Below are 25,985 nucleotides of genomic sequence, written 5' to 3' on the forward strand. Positions count from 1 at the left end.
CCTTTATTTATATTGTGTCCTTTGTTATGCCTTTTTACAGTTTTTGTTTTAAAGTTTGTCTGATGTAAATATTGCTACTCAAGCTTTCTTTTGACATCCATTTGCATGACAGACGTTTCAACATTCCCTCACTTTCAATCTGTAGATGTCTTTTAGTATAAAATGAGTATTTTACAGGCAGTATATAGATGAGTCTTGTTTCTTTAATCCACCCTATAACCTTACATCCTTTGACTGGACTATTTAATTCATTTGCATTAGAAGCATTAGTGATAGATATATATTTAAGGTCATTTTATTTGTTTTGTGGTTGTTTCTAAAGATTTTCTCTGATCCTTTCTGGTCTTTTACTGACTTTTTTGCTGATTTTCTTTAGTGATATATTTGGTTTTCTTTCTCTTCATTCTTTCTAGGTTTATTGGTGGTTTCTGATATATGGCTACCATTAGGTTTTTCTACAATCTCTTGTGCACATAGTAGTCTACATTAAGTTGATGGTCATTTAGGTTTGAACCCACACTTTTTCTTCTCTCCTCCCTAGATTTTAGGTATGTGTTTACTATTTTTTTAAAGTAGGCTCCATGCCCACCATGGAGCCAAATATGGATCTTGAACTCACTACCATGAGATCAAGATCTGAGCTAAGATCAAAAGTCAGATGATTTAATGACTGAACCACCCAAGTGTAGGTATATGTTATTATATCTATCTATCTATCTATCTATCTATCTATCTATCTATCTATAAGTGTATATATAATATATATTATATATATAATAACATAAAGATTTTATTTATTTAGAGAGACACAGAGAGAAGCAGAGACACAGGCAAAAGGAGAAGCAGGCTCCCCCCAGGGAGCCTGATGTGGGGCTTGACCCCAAGACCCCGGGATCACAACCTGAGCCAAAGGCAGATGCTCAACCACTGAGCCACTCAGGTGTCCCTGTTATTATATTTTATAATTTTTATGGATATCTTAATTGACTTTTTAGAAATATTCATTTTTACTGCTTTTGTGTTTCCTATCTTTATAGTGTCACTTTTGGTCTCTCCTTTCCATTCAGAGTCCCCTTTAATATTTCTTGCAGGTGTGGTTTAGTGGTCATGAACTCCTTTCCTTTTTGTTTATCTGAGAAATTACCTCTCCTATTCTGAATGATAGCCTTGTTGGATAGAGTATTCTTGGATGCAGATTTTTCCCATTCAGCACTTTGAATGAATATATCACACCAATCATTTCCTTCTAACTTGCAAAAATTCTGCTGAAAAATCTCCTGCTAGCCTTATGGGTTTCCCCTTATAAGTTACTGACTTCTTTTGTCTTGCTGCTTTGAAGATTATTTCTTATCACTACACTACACATTGAATTATAGTATGTCTTGGTTTGGATCTGCTTTTGTTGATTTTGATGGAATTCTCTGTGCCTCCTGGATCTAGATGTCTGTTTCCTCCCCCAGATTAGAGAAGTTTTCAGCTATCATTTCTTCAAATAAATTTTCGGCCCTCTTTTTTCTTCTTCTGGAACTCCTACAGTACAAATGTTATGATTTTTGATGAGCAAGTGAATTTCCTAAGTCTATTCTTGTTTCATGTAATTCTTTTTTCTCTCTTTTGTTCAGCTTGATTACTTTCCATTACTTTGTCTTCTAGGTCACTAACTTGTTCCTCTGCTTCCATCCTGCTATGCATTCCATCAAGTGTGTTTCTGATTTTTTTAAGCCTTTTATCTCGTCGATGTCATTCCTTATCTCTGCTTTAAAGGTCTCACTCATGTCTTCTACTCTTTTCTCAAATCCAGTGAGCATCTCTGTGATTATTGTTTTATTTATTTATTTTTTATTTTTTTAATCTTTTTTTTTAATTTATTTATGATAGTCACAGAGAGAGAGAGAGAGAGAGAGAGAGAGAGAGGCAGAGACATAGGCAGAGGGAGAAGCAGGCTCCATGCACCGGGAGCCCGGTATGGGATTCGATCCCGGGTCTCCAGGATCGCGCCCTGAGCCAAAGGCAGGCGCCAAACCGCTGCGCCACCCAGGGATCCCTGATTATTGTTTTAAATTCTCTATCAGGCATGTTACTTTTATCTGTTTCACTTATGTCTCTGGCTGTGCCTTGTCCTGTTCTTTCATTTGGGATAAATTTCTCTATCTCCTCATTTTGTCTGTCTCTCTGTATCTGTTTTTGAGTTTCAAGAAAGTCAGCTATGTCTTCTACTCTTTAAAGCAGTGACTTGGGATCCCTAGGTGGCGCAGCGGTTTGGCGCCTGCCTTTGGCCCAGGACGATCCTGGAGACCTGGGATTGAATCCCACGTCGGGCTTCCGGTGCATGGAGCCTGCTTCTCCCTCTGGCTGTGTCTCTGCCTCTCTCTCTCTCTCTCTCTCTCTCTCTCTCTCTCTGTGACTATCATAAATAAATAAAAATTAAAAAAAAAAATAAAGCAGTGACTTTACAAAGAGGAGGTCTTGGAGTACCCTGCAGTGCAACGTCTCCTATTCACCAGAAACTGGCACTTCAGGAGAGTATCCTATGTATTGCTTTTTTACTGATATCATTTTGATAACTAATAATGCTGAACATATTGTTATATGTTAATCAGATATTATGGAATTCCATTTTGTTAAACTCTTTATCAAATTTTGATTTCCAACAAAAGCAAGACCTGAGATGAGTTCAAACAGTTTAGTTGGAAAGTGATCCAAGGAAAGCCTCAAAGAGCAGACACACAAATCCAAACAACTGCAGAACTTCTTTCATATTGGTGAGAAGCCACAGTATCAAGCTGGAGTACTCTGCTTCTTTCTTTCATGTCTCTTTGTCTTCTTTGTACCAGGGCCAGTTTCAGACTTCACACAGAAAACTTCAACCAACAGACATCAGGGAAAATATGGTTTGGGATGCACTGAGCATTAGGCACACCTCAGAGAATGTTAGACTTGATATTCACTGTTTTCTCCAGCGAGGTTCTGAGGTCATTTCTCATGAAAGCAATAGATAACTAAATCAAAGCAGAAAAGGGAGGATGGGAGAAAGCTAATGGAGAACAAAGAATTAAGGAAAAGTTTACTGTTCTTTAATAAAATAGTAGAGGGGCACCTGGGTGGCTCAACTGGTTAAGCATCTGCCTTCAGCTCAGGTCATGATCCTGGAGTCCTGGGATTGAGCCCTACACACACCAGGCTCCCTGCTCAGGAGGGTCTCCTTCTCCTTCTCCCTCTGTCCTTCCCCCATGCACTCTCTCTCTCTCACTCACTCTCTCAGATGAATAAATAAAATCTTTAAAAAATAAAATAAAATAAAATTAGTAGAGACTTTATCATTCAAAAAGGATACGGAAAAAATATATATCTGTACCTAAGGTATGTGAATGTTGTGCATACACTTTATTAATAGGGGAGCAAAAGTCCTAATAATCAGGAAAAAAGGGAAAAATCAGAAAAGACAGTAAATATGAAATTAACAAACCTCACTAAATACCCAAGTAGAATAATTATATTTTAATATTGAAGGGCCTTTACACACATGCACACAGCACACACACATGTTAAGTGACGCCATAAAACAAGTCTCAATAAAATTAACTGGATTAAAATCAAAGTATGTTCTACATAATGGAATGAAATTCGAAGCCAGTAAAAGGAAAAGGTATTGCCAAAATTTTTAAGTATGTGGAAATTAAACAATGTACAACTAAATAATCAGTAAGTCAAAGAAGAAATCCCAAAAGAAACAGGAAAATAGTTTGAGATGAAAGAAAATTAAATATAACATACCAATTTATAGAATGAATCTAAAGAAAGGAATAAAGATATAATAGCTGAAAACATCTACATTAAAAAAAAAGGAAGACCTCATATCAATAACCTACACTTCTACCTTAATGCCAGAAAAGAAGAGCAAACTAAACCTAACACAAATGAAAGGAAAGGATAAAATAGAAAAAGTATAGGGAAACTCAACAAGACCATAAAGTCGCTTTTAAAAGACCAACAAAATTGGGGTGCCTGGGTGGCTCAGTCAATTAAGTGTCTGCCTTTGGCTCAGGTGAGTCTCACATTGGGCTCCTTTCTCAGCGGGGTGTCTGCTTCTCCCTCTTATCCCGTTTGCACTTGCGCTCTCTCTCTCTCTCTCTCTCTCCCTCTCAAAAAAATAAATAAAATCTTTAAAAAAATAAAAGATCAGCAAAATTGATAACCCTATAGCTACGTTGACCAAGAAAAAAAAAGAACATACAAAATTAGTAAAATAAGAAAAGAGGGAATATTACTACCTATACATAAATAAGATTACAAATGAATACTATAAATAAATGAATGCCAATAAGCTAGATAAAACAATTTCGTAGAGAGACATAAACTACTGAAATTGACTCAAAAGAAACACAAACTAAACTGACTTATACAAGAGACTGAGTAAACAAACAAAAACAAAACTTCCAACAAAGAAAAGCCCAAGCCCAGATGGCTTCACGACTAGATTCTAATAAATGTTTAAAGAATAAACATCAATACTTCATGAACACTTACAAAAAAATACAGGAAATAATTTGCAACTAATTCTATGAGGCCACAGACATCTCAAGAAAACAACACATTAGTATCCCTTGTGAATACAGAGACAAAAATCCTCAACAATAAATTAGCAAACCAAATACATAGCAATACATAAAAAGGTTTATGTACCGCGACAATGGGATTGACTGCAGTACTGCAACAGTTTCAACATATGAAAATTAATCAAAGTAATACACCATGTTAATAAAGGAAAAAAACCACAAAGTTGTCTCAATAGATGGAGAAAGAACATCTGACAAAATTCTAATACCTTTCATGTAGTTGGACCCCTATCTTATAAAATAAACAAACGTTAACTTAAAAGAGATTATATATCATGATAAAAAAACTAAACATACTAGTTTCAACTTGAAAAAGAACACTGGTGAAAAACACATATCTAATATCATTTAATCTTAAAAGACTGAAAAACTTCCCCCTAGGGTCAGAAACATGACAAGCATGTCTGTTCTCACCATTTCTATACAACAGTGTACCAGAGGTTCTAATGAGAGCAATTATGCAAGAAAAAGAAATAAAGGGGCTCTAAGACTAGAAAGGAGGAAGTAAAACTACCTAGATTTGCAGATGACATAATCTTAATCCACAATAAAACTATTTAAGCTAATAATCAAGTTTGGCAAAATTGCAAGATACAAGATTTCTTCATATTAGCAATGAATGATCTGAAAATGAAATTGAGAAAACACATTCATAATAGCATCAAAACCAAGAAAATACTAAGAAATTGAACAAGCTGAGTGTAAAAACTGGACTCAGAAAACTACAAAATGTTTTTGAAAGGAATTAAAGACCTAACTATTTTGAAAGACATCCTATTTTCATGGATCAGAAGACTTATTTTTGATAAGAAGCTGATACTCCCCAGATTGTATCTAACCCTACATATTATATCTAACTCTATCTAAATCATAGCTTGCAGAAATTAACAAGCTGATATTCAAACTCATTACAAAAATGCATGAGAAAACAGAAAAGCCAAAACAATCTTGAAACAGAGCACTTTCAAAACTTATCACAAAGTAATCAAGACAGTATGGTACTAGCATAAATGATGACATATAATAAGACAATAAAATAAAGACTTCAGAAATAAACCCTTATATTTATGGTCAACTGACTTTCTACAAGGATGTCAAGGTAATCGAATATGGCAAAGAATAGTCTTTTCAATAAATGGTAATGCAACAACTGGATAACCACATGCAGAAGGATGTAGTTGGATCCCTATCTTATAAAATACACAAAAATTAACTTAAAAGAGATCTTAGATCTAAACATAAAAGCTAAACGTACAGAACTGTTAGTATAGACTATAGGAATATACCTTCATGATCTTGGGTTGGGCATGGTTTCTTAGTTATCACACCAAAACACTTAAAAGAAAAAGAAAAAAAAAAAAAAGAAAAAAAAAAGAAAAATATATTCGATTTCACCAAAATTAAAACTTTTGTGCATGAAGAAAGTTACATAGAAAGTAAAAAGATTAAAAAAAAAAAAGGGAGAAAAACATATGCACACCATATAACTGGTAAGGGTCTAGTATGCAAAATATATAAAGAGCTCTTAAAACTCAAGAACAGGGGATCCCTGGGTGGCTCAGCGGTTTGGCGCCTGCCTTTGGCCCAGGGCACGATACTGGAGTCCCGGGATCGAGTCCCACATCGGGCTCCCGGCATGGAGCCCGCTTCTCCCTCCTCCTGTCTCTGCCTCTCTCTCAATCTCTGTGTCTATCATAAATAAATAAATAAATAAATAAATAAATAAATAAATAAATAAATAAACAAACAAACAAACAAACAAATAAACAAATCTTTAAAAAGAAAAAAAAAAACTCAAGAACAAAAAGACAACCAACTAAACAATGGAGAAGGATAAGAGCAGGCATTTTTCCACATTTCCCCAAAGATATACACAGCCAACAAGCATATGAAAAATGCTGAAACATCATTTAGTCATGAGTAAAATGCAAATCAAAACCACAAGGGGAACTCACTTCATACCCACCAGGATGGTTAAAATCAATCAATCAATCATAAATGTTGATGGGGAAGAATGTGGAAAATCTGGAATCCTCATAAATTCCTAGTGGTAATATAAAATGATGCAGCTTTGAAAAATAGTCTGGCAGTTCCTCAAACAGTTAATTACAGAATTATCATATGACTCAGTAATTCTATTCTAGATATAAGAAATAAATCACATGTCTACCCAAAAACCTGTAACTAAGTATTCATGGTAGCATTTTTTATTAAAGAGCCAAAAGGTAGAAACAAGCCAAATATCATAAACTGATAAGTGGATAAATAAATAGTATATCCATATGATTGAACATTATTCAGGCATAAAAAGGAACAAAGTACTGGGGTATCTGGGTAGCTCAGTCAGTTAAGCATCTGACTCTTCATCTCAACTCAGGTCTCAATCTCAGAGCTGTGAGTTTAACTCCCGTACTGGACTCCATGCTGGGCATGGAAGCTGCTTAAAAAAAAGAAAGGAAGAAAGTATTGATTCATATTTTAACAGAGATGATACTTGAAAACATGCTAAGTGAAAAAGCCAAGACGGCCAAGGCCACAGAGTGTATAATTCTATTTATATGAAATGCTCAGAATAGGAAAATTCATAGAATCAGAAAATAAATCAGTAGCTGCTAAGGACTAGGGGAAAGGAGAGTAATTCTTAATGAGTATGCAGTTCCTTTTTGGATGAAAATGTCTGGTTTAGACAGTGATGATAGCTGTATCCCTTGTGAAAACACTAAAAAGAAATGAATTGTGTACTTTCAAAGGACAAATTTTGTTATGTGAATATAACTCTATTTTTATTCTTTTATAACTTTTTTGTTAAAAAAAGATTTCATTTATTTATTCATAAGAGACAGAGAGAAGCAGACACATAGGCAGAGGGAGAAGCAGGCTCCTCACAGGGAGCCCAATACGGATCTCAATCCTAGAACCCCAGGATCACGCTCTGAGCCAAAGACAGGCGCTCAATCGCTGAGCCACCCAGGTGTCCCTATAACTCTATTTTTAATAAAATCATCTCATTTTATTTCTCACATTTTATGAAGAAATTGAGACACAAAGGAGCAAAATAGATTATTCATGGTTCTCAAGTTTGTTTAGAGATAGAATTAGTATACAAGATATTTCTACCTAAATTATCAGAACATGTGAACAAACAAAACCACTTTAATAAACAGTTTTATTTATAAGAGGCTACACCCTCTAAGATGTTATGGTAAAACAAAAAAACAAAAAAACAATGTCCTGAAATTCCAGCATCTCTTTTTAAGCTCCAGAACCTTATTCTTAATCATTAATAAATATTCTGTTAAAGGCAAAACAGCAATTTCACTTGAATTTTTAAAGCACTTTGAATAGTTAAAAACTTGCTCAGTTATCATTTATACTTTAATATTTTTCAGAGATTTCATTCAACCTTAATTATTCAGGCTTTTAGAGAATCTCATTGCATCAAATTTTTGAAATGTTGAGCCAACTTTGAAGTGCTCCAAACTTGTCTAAAGATACTGGAAAATATTGGGTTTTTCAAAAGTTAAAACACTACTATCACTGAGAGTTTGGGGTCTCTATCTCTTCTCTTTAAATGTGAGAAAAACTGTAGCTTCTTCAACCAACAGAAAATGGTGAAAGAGATCTTTCTAAATTCCTTGCCCGGAGAAATCAGTGAGCTGATTAAAATGATTATTATTTCACGTCACTTAATTTGGAATGGTGTGTTTTACAGCTATAAATGGAAAAGCACATGTGACTTGTATGATAAAAGCAAACAACTCTTGTTCCCTGATGGTTCCTTTTTTCATAATACTCTAAAGTCATATATACACCTTCCCACCAAAGAAAGCAGATATGAAAATACAGGGGTATATAAACACACATATATATTTTTAATGATAATGAAAATTAGCGTAGTTTTTAAAATACCAAAAAATATCACCTAATACTCTGGCATGTTATAGAATTCAAAATGCTCCCAAAAGATATCATGGAGGAAGGTACATACAATTTTAAAAGTTTGGATGCAATTTCAGACAATTTTTCCTCAATGGTCTTTCCTGCATAGGATTTATCGTAAGGCAACACTTTTCTGAATTCCCAGGGTGTTTTTACTGAGGATAGGTTTGGCCTTAATTTTGAAGTCTCCTACACTTGACTTAAAGGTGTTATGACATTTTACCTTTTAAGTAACAGACCAATTCTGTCTCTATCTATATATTCTGTGTGATTTCAAGGAAAAACAACGTTCTTTGCCTTATCTATGTCTTACTTGACTTGATCAGATTTTAAGGATTAAATGAGAGAAGACATGAAAACTCCTAGGCAGTGTCAGGCGTAAAAGAGACAGAATACCTCTGAAACCTAACCTTAGGACTAAAGACTATGGCTTAATAACTGCAGAAGAGAATCACATACTGATAGTAATTATATGGATTTCTAAGTCATAATTTGCAACTTTAAGTAGACCATTTTAAAAGTTAAGCATATCTTGAAATATCAATTTATGCTATATACGAGTAATATTTCAGTAACAGAGAAGGTTAATTTTTAACATTTACCTTGATCAAATATTTTTCCCATCTGTCTGCTGTAACAGATTTGCCAATCTTCCTCATCAACTTCAAATGGAGCTCCACCAATTCTTTTGGTACTTAAAAGAAAGAAAAAATACTGTCAGCCAGCAAAATAAAACATTTATAAACATTCAAGGTGATAAAAAAAGAACTCTTCCCAATCCTGAGTGCTTTTTCAAAATAGATGATGTTGGTTTTAGCTATCCTTTAGACCCTGAATCAGAAAAGACTAAACGAGGACAAGAAATAACCTGAGACTACTCTTTCAAAAATGAGCAGGAACATTCATTCACATTTTCTTACAAAGTATTATCCAGTAAGAAGGAACTTGAGGGGTGTCTGGGTGGCCCAGTAGGTTAAGTGTCTGCCTTCGGCTCAAGTCATGATCTGAGGTCCTGGGATTGAGTCCCACACTGGGCTCTCTGCTCAGCAGGGAGCCTGCTTCTCCCTCTGCCTCTGACCTTCCACCCTGCTCGAACTCTCATCTGCTCTCTATCTCAAATGAATAAATAAAAAATCTTTCTAAAAAACGAACTTAAATGTAAACTAGATTTTTGATAATGATGCATCAATGCAGATTCATCAATTCTAACAAATGTTCTTCTGTGGTACCAGGGTATGGACAATGGGAAGGTTCCAACTTTTGGGGAAAAGTGTATATGTGAACTTCTGTTATCTAAAACTGTTCTAAAAAAATAAAACCCATAAAAAAATTAGATCAAGTTAATCATACAACTAAAATTTCTACTAGTGCTTGTTTCTCTTAACACATATTTGGATAATTTACTTAGATAGCAGACCAAGACACAGATTCATAGAAAAGAATCAAGGAATACAAATTCCAAGTTGATGGATATTTCAGAAATAAGTCTAGTGGTTTTCAAACTATTTCACAAAACTACTCTTTCAACCTATACCTTCTTTATGTGCTATAGCTCTTTATAGCATCCCTATAAATCTTCACTTGACAAATTTCAGGGACAGAAAATTGACTTAACTTTCAAAGTTCTAGTTATTAGAAAGTTAGCCTTTTACATGGTCAAAATCTGCCTTCCTACACTTTCCTTCTCTGGTTCTTATTCTTGTTCTCTAATTTCAAAGACAATAATTTCAATTCCTCTTCTATTGGAACCTTCAAATATTTGAAGGTTCCCTCAAATTTTCTCTTCTAATTGTAAACAACCAGAGTTCCATATATCTCTTGGGCATTATCTGATTATGTTGTTTAATTATATGAGTCAGACTTGAGGTAAATAAAGGACACACATACACACCTATCAAATTTAGCATATCCCAAATACCACCAGTAACCTAAGAGAAATCGGAGGTATACTCTCTAAAAATTTAGGTTCCATAATCAAATACATTAGAAAAATACTGGATCAAAAAAAAAAGTTGTTTTGTTGTTGTCGTTTTCTACTGTAGAACTTCTTGATGTCTTTATTGATCTTAGGTGCATTGTGAATATCCAAGAAAAGGATATAATCTGTAACATTACCTAATATATTTGATCATGGAATTTTGTGTGAAGTACACATTATCCTTTTTTTGGTTAAGATTTTATTTATTTACTTATTTATTTATTTGAGGGAAAGAGAGTGAGTGAGCTCCCTGGCAGACAGGAGAAGCAGACTTCCTGATGACAGAGAACCAGATGTGGAACTCAATCCTGGGACTCTGGGATCATGAACTGAACTGAAAGCAGACACTTAACTGACTGAGCCATCCAGGCACCCAAACATACACTATCTTCTATAACTTAGGATACAAGTGCTCTAAAGAACAGGTTGGGAAATGATGGGAGTAATTTTCAGTCATTCTTTCAGACTCTTCATACTCCACTAAAGCTAATTTTAACTTCAAGATGATTTTCTTGAAGTATAAAAACATTCACCCATCCAACAAATTACTGTGGGACCACTACCAATAAACAAGAAAAAGACTCTACCCTTAATAAGCCTACTTAAGTGGGTCTTCTTAGGGGTTTGGATAGTGGGTGGGTTGGAGGCTGGGATCAGGGAGAAGAATAGGAGGGGTGGATATAGACAAGTAGACAGACTATTCATACTAAACCTAAACCTAAGTTTGGGATTGAGGGTACAGCACTGAAAATGGGGGAAAGGACATTACTTACAGAAGTAACAGCAAATGCAAAAGACTGAAAAACAAAGTGATCATGGAAGTGGAGGCATGGACACAGAGAAAAGTATGATCATGAAGAACCTAGTATGTCTAGGCTAAGAAGTTTATATTTTATTTACAAGTTTAGGCAAGGGACACCCAGATGGCTCAGTCAGTTCAGGTCATGATCCTGGAATCCTGGAATCAAGCCCCACATCAGGCTCCCTGCCTAGTGGGGAGTCTGCTTCTCCCTCTCCCCTGCTTGTGCTCTCTCTTGCTCTCACTTGCTGATTCTCTCTCTCTCTCTCTCTCTAATAAAATCTTTTTAAAAATCAAAAAAATAGGGATCCCTGGGTGGCGCAGTGGTTTAGCGCCTGCCTTTGGCCCAGGGTGCAATCCTGGAGACCCGGGCTCAAATCCCACGTCGGGCCCCCGGTGCATGGAGCCTGCTTCTCCCTCTCCCTCTGCCTATGTCTCTCTCTCTCTCTCTCTCTCTCTCTCTCTGTGTGTGTGTGTGTGACTATCATAAATAAATAAAAATTTAAAAAAAAATAAAAAAAAATAGGGCAGCCCGGGTGGCTCAGCGGTTTAGCGCCACCTTCAGCCCAGGGCCTGGTCCTGGAGACCCGGGATCAAGTCCTGGAGACCCGAGATCAAGTCCCACGTCAGGCTCCCTGCATGAAGCCTGCTTCTCCCTCTGCCCGTGTCTCTGCCTCTCTCTGTGTCTCTCATGAATAAGTAAATAAAATCTTAAAAAAATAAAAATAAATTAAAAAATAAAAGTTTAAGCAAGTAAGTGTTTCCTACACTTTAGAAAGCAATTAAATTGTAGGGAAACAGACTGCTTTTATTTGCTTGCTTGTTTTAGGGAGGTAGGAGGCAAGGTAGAGATTAAACATACATTATGGAAAGTATCAACCCAGAAAGATGGGAGTAACCTGAACTTAAGTAGAAGTGGTATAGACAGAAGTAGGCGATCTGAGAAATGTTTAGGAAACAAATAATACAACTGAGTGATTGACTGGCTATGCAAAGTTAGAGAGAAAGTTAAGAAAAAGGCACTGGCTTAGGCAACTGAGTAGATGCCAATGAGAATACAGTAGGAAGAAAAAGACCAGGGCTCGGATGTCAAATGCACCACTTAATATAAAGTAATTAGGATTCTTCTGGTGAAATTCTTTAAACCCTGAATTTCAAACTCATCCATAACGGGCTACATTAGCTATATTACAGTTTTAAAGTATGAAAACATTACATAAAGCTAAAATATCTTTATTTCTGTTGTGATACTTGGGGAATCAAGGCCTGTGTCAATTCTTCCTTTTCTACTTTTCTCAAACACAATAGTCTTGATGATTCTGCCTTCATACATCTCAACCCTGTTCCTACCTCCAATTTCTCTAGGATATCTAGATATCTAGAAAAACAGCTATGGTAATCTCTTATAACAAAACCAACCTTCCAAATATACTGTTTTCATTAACACTTCCTATTCATTGTCACCTTTTCTGGCTCCTAAATACCTATATTAAACTCATCCAGATTTCTTACTGTAGCCTCAGAATCTTATATTCATTCTTTTTTTTTTAATTTTTTTTTTTTTTTTATTTATGATAGTCACACAGTGAGAGAGAGAGAGAGGCAGAGACACAGGCAGAGGGAGAAGCAGGTTCCATGCACCGGGAGCCTGACGTGGGATTTGATCCCGGGTCTCCAGAATCGTGCCCTGGGCCAAAGGCAAGCGCCAAACCGCTGCGCCACCCAGGGATCCCTCTTATATTCATTCTTAACCTAACATTCCAATCCTTCTCTCTCACTTTCATACTGAAATCCTTGATTCAAATTATTCTGGCCTGTTCACATGCCCAGACCACTACCTATCTGGGGCTTTATTTAAGCCCTTCAGCTTACAGTTTTTTCCCCACTTGAATCATATTTCTCTTTCAGTGTCTCATCAATAAAAGGCCCAAAGTCTCTGTGATAGCCTTCCAACGATTCTGGCAACATGTCTGTCCTTGGAATTCCCAAAGTACTCATACTGCCTGTATCATTCCCTTAGCAGCTGGCTAAACCTTTACATCAGTGTTTTATGTATTTTTTGATATGTGTTCCATATCATACAGATATATAAAATCACAAAAAGTTTTGTTGATACAACTAGTACTATTCCTAAAAATCTAACATGGCAAAAATAACTATACACCAAAAAAATTGCTTTGGGTCCACTTGACAAATTTAGTCATTGTTGATTTAGGTATGTAGAAATAAATTATATACTACTTGTTTATTAGGGCACTGGCTCTTGCACACCACTGTCCAACAGAAATATAAGATGAGCCACATTATTTCAAATTTTCTAGTAGTTCATTCATAAAAATAGGCCAAAATTAACTTTAATAATGTTATTTAATACTATATTATTTCAGTATATAGTCAGAATCTAAAATACGTTATTTTACATTTTTTACTTGATATTTTATTTTTTTGAATTGTAGTATAGTTGACAAATAACATTATATTAGTCTCAATTGCACAACACAGTGATTCATATTTGTATACCATATTGTATTCAGTATTTGTATACATTGTAAAATGATCACCACAGTAAGTCTAGTTAACATCTACCACCTAATATGCCTGCAAAATATTTCTGTGATAAGAATTTTTAAGACTTTTTTAGCAACTTTCAAACAAGCAATACAGTATTACTAACTGTAGTCACAATGCTGTATATTATATTCCCATGACTTATTAATTGTATAGCTCGAAGTTTGTACCTTTTGACACCATTCAATTTACATCTTATTTTTTACTTAGTATTCAAAACAAAGTGTGCATTTTATACTTACAGCATATCTCATTTCATACTAGCCATATTCAAGTTCTCAAGAGCCACTTATGGCTAATGGCTACTGTAGTGGATCATATAGAGCTAGCATACCTAAAACTAAAATTTATAAAACCCACAATTTGCTAATAATTTACTTATATTTTTGAGATATAATTAACATATCATATTAATTTCAGGTACACAATATAATAATTTAGTATGTGTATATGTTGCAAAATGATCACAATAAGTCCAGTTAACATATGATTTGCTTATATTTTTGTTACAAATAGAACTGATAAGCTGATGACCTTTAGGGACATTAGTAGCTCTTAATATTTTGTCAACTGTTAAGAAACAGGCAAAAACTTAACAGAAAAATTAACCAACATCATAGTTAAATTGAAAATATTAAAATCCCCATACTCTAAATTCTCTAAACATGCTATTTATTCAACAGACCATTCTATAATGATGGAAATAGTCCTTATCAGCACTTTCCAATATAATAGCCATCTACATGTAACTACAGCTCACTTGATATGTGGCTAATAGAACTGAAGCACTACACTATTTTTAAAATTAAATTTAAATATCTACATGTGGCAAATAGCTACGACTTTGGATAGTGCAGCTATAAGTTCTCATATTTTTAAAATACATGATAATTTTCTAAAACACAGAGTGACATCTATAAATTCACTTATCTAAATCACTTGGAACACTTTCTAGTCTCATTTTCCAAATATTTGGTAATTATTAACTTCCTTCTACAGATATCTGTTAACAAACTGTGTCATTCCGAAAAATATAGGTTTTGTCACATTAAACTAAGATCTCTACCAACACATGACAGTTTGATATATAATCTTTAACTGACCCATTTCTTTCACAAGGGCTCAAGAGTTAAAAGATTCTGAAGCAGAAGGAAAGGTCAAGGCCATGTGAATTCATGAAGGCCCTGCCAAGAGGATGTAGGTATGAAGCAGCAGAAAGTCGTAGAATCTCAGACTGCATTACTGATCCAATCCCCCAAAGATGTTCTATATTTGGACATTTTTCTAAGCATCTTTCTAGCACCAAGCCTTGAGAACGCTGCTACTTCTACAATTCTAGACTTAATTACTTGTAATTCTGCTTTCTAAATGGTCAAATTTTACAGCAGCTCATAATAACATGTTAGAATTCTTCTCATTTCCCAATAAAGTCTTACTTAAATGTCCTGTATGCTTGTAAGCATAGATACACTTAAGAGTCACAAAACCAGCTGATTTTATATGTCACTGATCAAAGAACACTGATTTCAGATATAATGATTAAAAGATAACCTTACAGGGGCACCTGGGTGGCTCAGTGGTTGAGCATCTGCCTTTGGCTCAGATCGTGATCCCAGGGTCCTGGGATCAAGTCCCGCATCAGGCTCCCTGTGAGGAGCCTGCTTCTCCCTCTGCCTGTGTATGTCTCTGCCTCTCTCTGTGTGTCTCTCACAAATAAATAAATAAATTCTTAAAAAAAAAAAAAAGATAACCTTACAATAAACTTTACTTACTGCCCAGTTTTCCCAAACTCTGTTGAGGGAGCACAGCTTTAGCAATAATGAGACTATTCCCACAGACCCCCTGTTCCTTGAAATAACTGTTACATATACCTTATCTTTAAATAATTCATTTAATCAATCATCCTAAAATTTCCTGAAAAGAAATGGACTGAGATAATGAACTATATCTTAAGCCACTCTCTGAAAAACAATAGTTCAGCGATGCCAACTAAGTATAAGGTACTAAACACAGCTTATTACCATAATGGGTAAAATAAATCCAAGAGCTGTTGCAGGCAGACAAACCAAGGAGTATCTGCTGCTCCACCTTAAGTTTATGAATTTCATTTAAAACCATACTGCTGTTCCCTTATAGGTGGAGAAAAAAAACATGGTTCAGATGATTTCAGAACCAAAACTGTGAAAATGTCTCTGCTTCAAAGAAAGTAATCAGTGTACTACAAATATCAGCATGGTTGGAGGTTGTGATAACCAACAATTCACCACTCCTTCCTGAAAGAGAAGTAGATGTTTCTTTATGGAGAGGAAAGGCCTTTCTCTGTGTAAGATGATGTGAGACACACTCACATGAGTCAGTCTTTAAAGGGTTTCTTTTGGGATCCCTGGGTGGCTCAGCAGTTTAGCACCTGCCTTCAACCCAGGGCATGATCCTGGAGTCCCAGGATGGAGTCCCGCATCAGGGTCCCTGTATGGAGCCTGCCTCTCTCTTTTTCTCTGTGCCTCTCATGAATAAATACATAAAATTTTAAAAATAAAATAAAATAAATGTTTATTTTTCCTTATATTCAAGGCAAAGCATCCTGGCAGAGGCAATGAGATAACTGAGGCAATGGCGTCCGTAGTATCACAGGCCTTCGACTCTAATCAGCTGTTATTTCTCTTCTCTCTTTTCTCTCTACTCCATTTAATAACCATGAAGGACTTGAGGGGTATAGAGGGGAGAAGAAAGAGAAAGACCCAAAACAAATTTAAAAAGAAATAGTGATGTGAATAGTATTTAAGGAAGAGGAGGACTTTTCCCCACAACAAAAGTGAAAAGTTGAAAGACTAGTACATCCTTCACCAAGATGCACCAATTGCTAACATTTTAGGGAAACATCTTACATAGGGTAAAGCCATCAGGTAAGACTAATAAAGATGAGACCTTAAAGAAGCAATCAACTAAGCCAAGGAAGAGAACATGCTAGCCAAAAGGAAATGCCTGTATCGAGAAGTCCTGAGGCAACCAAAAACTTCCAGCATGGCTGGAGAAGTAAACAAGGGACAAACTTCATAAAGCCTTAGGGGGCTAAGTAAAGAGTTTAGATTTTATTCTAAGTGAAATGAGAACTCAAGGAAGAATTTAGGAAAGTTTCATGATCCAAGTTTTTAAAAGATCATTCTATGTCTAGGACCTGCTTCAAACCAATCTAGGCAGCAGGGGCAGGGGTGGAGTGGGGTCTGTAGATGGAGTTACAGATGAAACAAAATCATAATACTGTCCTGAAGGGGGGTGATGGATATATGAAATTCATTATACAACTTTCTAATTTTACATGTTTCACATTTTTCATGATTTAAAAAGTTAAAGGAGATGTGGAGGTCACTTTGGTTGCTCTCTGAGGAATGAGGGAGAGGGAAGCAAATAGGATTAATTAGGAGGCTATAGCCATACTTCAGGAAAGAGGTAATAAATGGCCTGAACTAAGGCTGCAACAGCAGAGATGCAGAGAAGTGCCCTCAAGGCAAGTTGCAAAATGTAGAATGCTTCTTAAAAGCACCTACACCAATCTTTATCTCAGGAAATGACTACTGTTTATTTGTCTTCTAAGTGATCCCAATTAATTTGTTCATGTTTATTTATTTTATTTTATTTTATTTTATTTTATTTTATTTTATTTTATTTTATTTATTCATAGAGACAGCTAGAGAGAGAGGCAGAGACACAGGCAGAAGGAGAAGCAGGGAGCCCGACGTGGGACTCGATCCCGGGTCCCCAGGATTACGCCCCGGGCTGCAGGCGGCGCTAAACCACTGCTGCGCCACCGGGGCTGCCCTAATTTGTTCATGTTTATTTATTTATTTTTTAAAAATATTTTATTTATTTATTCATGAGAGACACAGAGACAGAGAGGGGCAGAGACACAGGCAGAGGAAGAAGCAGGCTCTATGCAGGGAGCCCGATGTGGGACTCGATCCCGGGTCTCCAGGATTACGCCCTGGGCTAAAGTCTGCGCTATACCACTGAGCCACCCAGGCTGCCCTTGTTCATGTTTAAAAGCAGAAACCACAACTTTTTGTGAAACCATATTCCTACATTTAGAAAAGGAACATATACACACACTTAATGATAAAGTCAAATAAATTTATTTGTAGTATGTCTTCTTTCTTATACTCTTCATCATTTCAATTGTTCACATTTCACTTAAAAGCCTGAACTTAATATTTCAATTAATACTTAAAATCTATATTATATGTATATTATTAAAAAAGCACTAGACAAAGTCACGAGAAAGGTAGAAACCTCAATTATCTCATCCATAAACGGTAATTTTAGAATAGTCACTCCACTTCCAAATTGCTTTCTGGAAAACTTAAAACTATAAAAATCCACAATAGTATATACTCTCAGGGCAAAACTGACATCATATAGTCTTAATTATCTAAATCTCACTTTGCAATTATCTATCCTCTATCTCCTCTTCCTCCTCTCTCCCATCCTTAGATTGAAGTTCTATAAAGAACAGATTAAACTGCTTTTTCATCACTGTATTCTCAGTACCAACCACAGTTCCTGATTCACTCAATAATTTGATGAACTGAAATACAGACAAGAAAGCAAGGGAAGCAATAGAGAGAGAGGGTGCAAAGTAAAAGTTCTGCAGCTGCTAGAAAAAAAAAAGAGTTGCTACAGGTGTCAAAGAGAGGGGCACCTGGGTGGCTCAGTTGGTTAAGTGTCCCACTCTTTATTTTGGCTCAGGTCATGATCTCATGGTCCTGAGATTGGGCCCTGGGTCAGACTCCAAGCTAAGCATGGAGTCTGCTTAAGATTCTCTCTTTTCCTCTCCCTTTGCTCCTCCCCCTCCTTTCTGTAAACTAACAGTATGCAGGAAGATTTTGAGGAAGAGGAGATGAAAATGATGGCAAACGTGCCAGCTCTGGGCTCCAGTTCACTATGAGTCATTAGATGATATCACTACCTCAAGACAACTTATTTGCACTTGATTTTTTCCCTTCTCTCTCCCTTTGGAGGGGAGTAATGGAAGAGGTAAATGCACCCACTGAAATGTGTATATAGGAGCAAATAATGAAGTCTATGTTTAACTGAAGAAATACCTATATGAGGGCACTTGGCTGGCTTAGTCAGTAGAGCATCTGAATCTTGATCCCTGGGGTCGTGAGTCTGAGACCACATTGGGTGTACTTAAAAAAAAAAAAAAAAGAAAAGAAAAAAAAAAAAGAGGACAGGTGCCTAGGTGGTGCGGTGGGTTAAGCATCAGACTCTTGGTTTCTGCTCAGGTCATGATCTCAGAGTGTTGAAATCCAGCCCTGTGTCAGAGTTTAAGTTTCACTTAAGTTTCACTCCCTACTCCTCCCTCTGCCCCTCTCCTACCCTGTTCTCTCTCGCTCTCACTCTCTCTAAAATAAATAAATCTTTAGGGCAGCCCGGGTGGCTCAGTGGTTTACTGCTGCCTTCAGGCCAGGGCGTGATCCTGGAGACCTGGGATTGAGTCCCACGTCAGGCTCCCTGCATGGAGCCTGCTTCTCCCATTGCCTGTGTCTCTGCCTCTCTCCCTCTCTCTCTGCGTCTCTCATAAATAAAATCTTAAAAAAAATAAATCTTTAAAAAGAAAGAAAGGAAAAGATGTACCTACATATACAGTGTCCTAATACTAGATCTTTATAAAATGCCAGACTTCTATCTTCATCATGTACACCCCATACTATCTAAAAACTTGAACAGCATACTACAAGATGCCTTTATGATCCAATGCCACGATTTTAGGTGTTGTGAAATCAGTCTGATACTTCTTTTAAATACAATTCTGAAGAACTATGAACTTAAAAGAATTCCATTTCAGGGGGTGGCTCAGTCAGTAGAGCATGTGACTCTTGATATCCCAGTTGTGAGTTCAAGACCCACAGTAGGCGGAGAACTTACTTAAAACAACAACAAAAACCCTCTATTTCTTTGTGAAATGTATATTGTCTTCATTCCTTCCTAACAAGTGACCAGTTCACACTTTTGCTTCAATCAACATTCATTTAACAAGCAGAGATACATAGGTGACACACTAGATCATCTTAGAGTTTCTTGAAGTCTTAGCAGAAATGAGTTCACTGTAATTTCTACAGTTATTACAATAAATAAGAAAATGTTTATCAAAACAGTATTCTAAATCGTAAAGCAATACAAGCCAAAGTTACTGTTATTCACCACCAGATGGTGATCATGTCTTATTAAAAGCAAAATGCTGATACCTTATTTGGGGGCCAGCCAGCTGATCTAAAAATGATCAAAAAGTAAACCAGAGTTATCTGAATAAAATGTTGGTGATTTTTAGGTAAATTCAATCGAAGCATCAGCAAAACAACAGCAATAAAAAATAGGTTCCGCCTAAAGACTGTTAAAGCAACCAACAAGGAACATCTGATAACCACAATTTATTTTTTTTAAAGATTTATTTATTTATGATAGACAGAGAGAGAGGTAGAGACACAGGAGGAGGAAGCAGGCTCCATGCTGGGAGCCCGACATGAGACTCGATCCTGGGACTCCAGTATCGCGCCCTGGGCCAAAGGCAGGTGCTAAAACACTAAGCCACCCAGGGATCCCCTGATAACCACAATTTAAAGAAAAAAAAAGTATATGTGTTTTTTGCAGTCTTATATTATTTAACCATTCATATGACCCTGAACTTAACTTCAGACAGAGATATTTCTACTCAGCAAAATAATACTATTGAACATTTTACAAGAAAACAAAACCAAACCAAGATGCTCAACATCACTAATCATCAGGGAAATGCAAATCAAAACCATAATGAGATATCACCTCACACCTGTCAGAATGGCCAAAATCAAAAAGACAAAAAATATTAAGTGTTGGTGAGGACAGGAGAAAAAGGAACCCTTGTACACTGAATGGTAGTGCAAACTGGTACAGTCACTATGGAAAACAGGACAGAGGTGTCTCAAAAAAGTAAAAATAGTATTACTGTATGAGATCTAGTACTTCCACTATCAGATATCTACCCAAAGAAAACAAAAGCACTAACCAAAAAAGATTTATGTACCCTTATGTTTATTGCAGCATTATTTACAATAGCCAGAAATGGAACAACCCAAGTGTCCATTCACAGATGAATAGATAAAGATGTGTAACATATGCAATGCAATTATTACTCAGCCACAAAAAAAGAATCGTATCTTGCTATTTGCAACAACATAGATGGACCCAGAGGATATTATGCCAAGTAAAATAAGTCCATCAAAGACAAATACCATATGATTTCATTCATATGTGGAATTTAAAAAACAAAACAAACAAAAAGACCAACAAAAAAAAAAGACTTTTTTTTTAAAAATTTTTATTTATTTATGATAGTCACACAGAGAGAGAGAGAGAGAGGCAGAGACACAGGCAGAGGGAGAAGCAGGCTCCATGCACCGGGAGCCCAATGTGGGATTAGATCCGGGGTCTCCAGGATCGCGCCCTGGGCCAAAGGCAGGCGCTAAACCGCTGCGCCACCCAGGGATCCCAAAAAAAAAAGACTCTCAAATACAGAGAACAAACTGGTTGTGAGGGGAGGTTGGGGGATGGGTGAAATAGGTGAAGGAGATCAAGAGTATGTTTATTGTGATGAGCACCAAATAATGTACAAAAATTTTTAATCACTATATGGTACACCTGAAACTAATATAGTACCATAGGCTAATTATATTCAGATTTAATAAAAGGGAAAGATACAAAAAAAAACTGTATTATGAAATGTTAAAACAAATCCCCAAATAGAGACTACTACTACAAAATCCATGAACTCATCACCCCACTTCAGCAATGATCAAATGCCCAAAAGACATTTCCCACCCCAAAATGCTATTTTAAACCAAATTTCAGGTTATCATTTAATCTACAAATATTTCACTGTGTATCTAAGGGATAAAAACTCTATAAAAATAACCATAATACAATTATTACTACCTAGAAATTAGTAGTTCCTTAGTCTCATAGAATTTGTCAATTTTTAAATATTATAAATCAACCAAGAAATGAAATTATATTGTACTGTTACTGTTAACTCTGCAGCAGATAGACAATGGTGGCACCTCACCTTTATTCTCCCAGCACTTAGAGGATTCCAGTGCAGGCCAACCTGCAACCATGTCCAAGTTTTTTTCTGACTACAGGGCAGGGAAATTAACCCTTCCTGAGAGCAGCCCTGAACCAGTAGCAGACAGAAGCTCCATTACCCCATGGCTAGGATAAATCTGAGATATGATCTACACTCTCTCAGAACTCAACAGGAGGATTCCGCTCCAATTGCCTATAACGTAAGTTACTTGATAACACACTCTGCATTAGTTTTTCCCCTTCTAGGTCTCACTTTCCCTTTCCTTATTGGTGTTTCCTGGCATTGCTCTCCAAATAAACTATGAGCACTCACATTTTTGTCTCAGGGTTTGCTTGCTGGGGAATACAAAATAAGACCTCTTAGTTTTTTGGGTTTTGGTTTTTTTTTTTTTAAGATTTTATTTATATATTTGAGAGAGAGAGAGAGAATGAGCAGGAGGGAGGGACAGAGGGAGAGGGGAAGCAGACGCCCTTTTGAGCAGAGAGCCCAGCGTAGGACTCAATCCCAGAATGCTGGGATCATGACCTGAGCCAAAGGCAGACACTTAGCCATTTGAGCCACCCAAGTGCCCCTGACCTCTTAGTTTTGAATGAAAGCTGTGAACATCCTAAGAAAAATGTAAACATAAAAAATTTTGCAAATATGTTCAACAAGTTTACAGATAACCCAAAAGGCATAGACATATCCCAGTTTATAGAACTCTTGCTCCTGTAGGTTCAGGATAGCCGAGATCTTAATTGTGTTTTTGCAAGTGTTCCATCGAGATTGTTCAGTTATGTTGAAAACCTAACATCTCCACCCCTTATTCTTCAACTGTCAACAAAGCAGCATCATTACCTCAATACTTAGTTCTATGTATAGAAAATCTAACTGAAAATATTAGACAATTGCTGCCTTAAGGTTCTAAACACTTTAAAGAAAAAACAAAGTTCATAGAAGGAGTGGTTTACTAAAAACTGGGTCCCAGGAAGAGCCACAAAATGTTAAACTTACAAGTATTTTCACTTACATAGGACTTTTAATTGATTTTTTTTTAAGCTACTGCAGGCCTCAAACAACAGGTGAGAGTTATAAAATTTGTGGAGATTTCTTTTGAAAAAAAGTCCCCTCCAGCTAACACACACTCCTATCATTCTGGAAAAAAAGTTCTATGAATTCAGTCTGCATATTCTTACCTGTTCCATTTGTTCCAAACTCAGTATAATCTGACTTCTATTAGTTAAATTAAATGGATGCTATAGCTTTTGTCTTAATTTGGCAACATGTAACACTGTAACCCCCTCTCTTCCTTCTTGAAACCTGGCCATTCTGTGACACTTTTCTGATTTGTCATTTCTTTGCCCCCTTTTATTTCTTTGCAGACCCTACACTTTGGCCCTCTCCTTGAAAATTGATTTATTTTTTTTTAATTGATTCTGTTTTAGAACTTCATTTCTTTTGTCCCCAAGTCGTCTCATCAGTCCCTTTGCTTCAGTTTCAATATGCTTCTCACTGTGCTGGTTGTGGGTATGTTGGAGTAACAAAAAAACCTTACCATTGCAGCTTCAGGAGGCTACTTTTTCTCATGTAACAAAAAGACTAGAGTAATGCATTGCTAGTTTTGGTTTAATGACTCAACAACTCCACCTGAACTTCTTGGAATTCCCAAACATTCCATACTGTTTCTAGACTCCAGATCTTAACATACACAGTTCCCTTTATCTTCAACTCATCTCTCTATTCATCCCAAAGCTGTTTGGTTGTTGCTTCCTTGGTTTGGTTGTTTGGTTGTTGCTTCCTTAATCAGGATTAAGTGCCCCTGATGGGTATGCCAAAATGATTCTACTTATGCATTACACTGTATCATAAATGCCTATCTGACCAACTCTATCCAACATAAAACAAGCCTTAATCTTCAGCACCTAGGACAGTACCTAGCACATACCACAAATTCAATAAAGACTTGTTAAATGCATGATTTGGACCTAAAAAACAAACAAACAAACAAACAAAAAACCTTTTTCATAAATATGAACCTCTCCTAACCCTAGGACCTGACTGATAAGTAAATGAATAAAAAAAAATACATATTTCTTGCTTATACTTAATGAGCTATATATAAAACAGAATGAAGTCCTAAAACCACAAAAGGAAACATGTAGAAGAGAATATATATTTTGGCAATATGCATTTATGCCACTCAATCAACTTTACTCATGTACCAGTTTACAAGTGGCCAACCACAAACTGGCTTTCATGAATGAGTAAGCTTCCTAACACAACGAGAACAGACTAAGATAAACAGAACACAGAAGAGAATGACTAAATAATCCCTTTGGGACCCCATTCCAGTCAGTCATCACACTCCTAGACACAGGTAACCAAGGGGTCTGCCTTCTGTCACTATAGCTTTGTCTCTTCTAGAGTTTTATAAAAATAAAATTATATTTTACGTACTTATTTTGTCTGGCTTTTTTTGCTCAGCATAATGTTTTTGAGATGCACCCATGTCTTCCATGCATTGGCAGTCTACTCCTTTTTAATATTAGTATCACACTGTATGAATATATTTGTTCATCTCATCACCTGATGAATGTTGTCGTTATTTCCAGCTTTTAGCTATCATAAGCTGGCTATGAACATTTCTACAAGTCTTTGTGTGGATATGCATTTTTATTTCTCTTGGGCAGATATCAATGGAAACTGATAGGGTGTATGGAAAATAAAGGCTTAATTTAATAAGAAACTCTCAAACATTTTGCTAAAGTAGTTGCACTATTTAATCTTTCCACAATTACTGTATAAGAATTCCAGTTGATTCACATCCTCATCAACACCCGAGGCACCATCAGTCACTTTAACAGAATGTTTTCTACTTTGTTGGGTACAGTATTCTAGAAATGTCCAGAACATCCAGTTTGTGATAACACTGCTCATGTCTTCTGTGAGTTACTTCGTCTAGCTGCATTATCAATTACTGAGATAGGTGATGAAATTTCCATTATACCTTTAGAAAATATACATATTTTTCAGTTCTGTTACTGGGTAAAAACACTGTTGGAATTTTTGTATTTTTCTGATAAATTAACCCCTTTAGCATTATAAAATATCCCTTTCTATATTGGCTTGTTTCTTGTTCTGACATCTCCATTTTCTGATATTAGTATTTGTATGTATGGTATTTCCAGTTTTCTAATGATTAGCTTTGCACAGCGTATAATTTTCTACCCTTTCATTTTAAACTATTTCTTTATATTTGAAGTGGATTTTTGTATAGCATAGAGTTGGGCTTGATTTTTTTATCCACTGACAATTTCTTTTATTTAATTTTAATTAATTTTAAGTTAATTACCACAGGTAGCTAAACCTTCAGAGACAGAAGGTTTAAGCTAAAGGCCAGCAAATTAAGGCTCACAAGGCAAATGCACTCTGTCAACTGTGTTTGTACAGCTCACAAACTAAGAATGATTTTACTTTTTTAAAGGGTTAGGAGGGGAAAAAAAAGAAAAATAGTATTTTCTGGGGCATGTGACTCTTGATCTCAAGGTTGAGAGTTCAATCCCCTTGCTGGGTATAGATTACTTAAAAATAAAAATCTTAAAAAAATAATATTTTGGCAGCACCTGGGTGACACAGTTGTTTGAAAGTCTTACTCTTGATTTTGGCTCTGGTTGTAATCTTGGGGTCATGCGATCAAGCCCCACATTGGGCTCTGGGCTCAGCAGAGTCAGTTTAGCATTATCTTTTCCCTCTCCCTCTGTCCTTCCCCCCACATGCTTGCTTGCTTTCTCTCTCTCAAATCTTTAAAAAATATTTTGTGACACATGACAATTACATGAAATTCAATGTCTACTTTTTATTGGAACGCAGCCATACTTATTCATTTATACAATGTCTATGACTACTTTTATGTGATACTGGCAGAACTGAACACTTTCAACAGATACCATATTGACCACAAAGCCTAAAATATTCTTTAATCTGACTCTT

General features: G+C 36.1%; 1 protein-coding gene across 1 annotated transcript in view; it reads right to left on the reverse strand.

Annotated features, from left to right (window-relative positions):
• RSF1 (remodeling and spacing factor 1) overlaps positions 1-25,985 on the reverse strand; it is a 158,727-nt gene that overhangs the window by 103,960 nt on the left and 28,782 nt on the right. The window contains 1 exon segment of the mRNA XM_055320465.1: positions 9,158-9,249. Within this exon segment, the coding sequence (XP_055176440.1) occupies positions 9,158-9,249 (92 nt within the window).

The sequence above is a fragment of the Nyctereutes procyonoides genome, unplaced genomic scaffold, assembly GCF_905146905.1.
Source record: "Nyctereutes procyonoides isolate TBG_1078 unplaced genomic scaffold, NYPRO_anot_genome, whole genome shotgun sequence".
Lineage (NCBI taxonomy): Eukaryota > Metazoa > Chordata > Mammalia > Carnivora > Canidae > Nyctereutes > Nyctereutes procyonoides.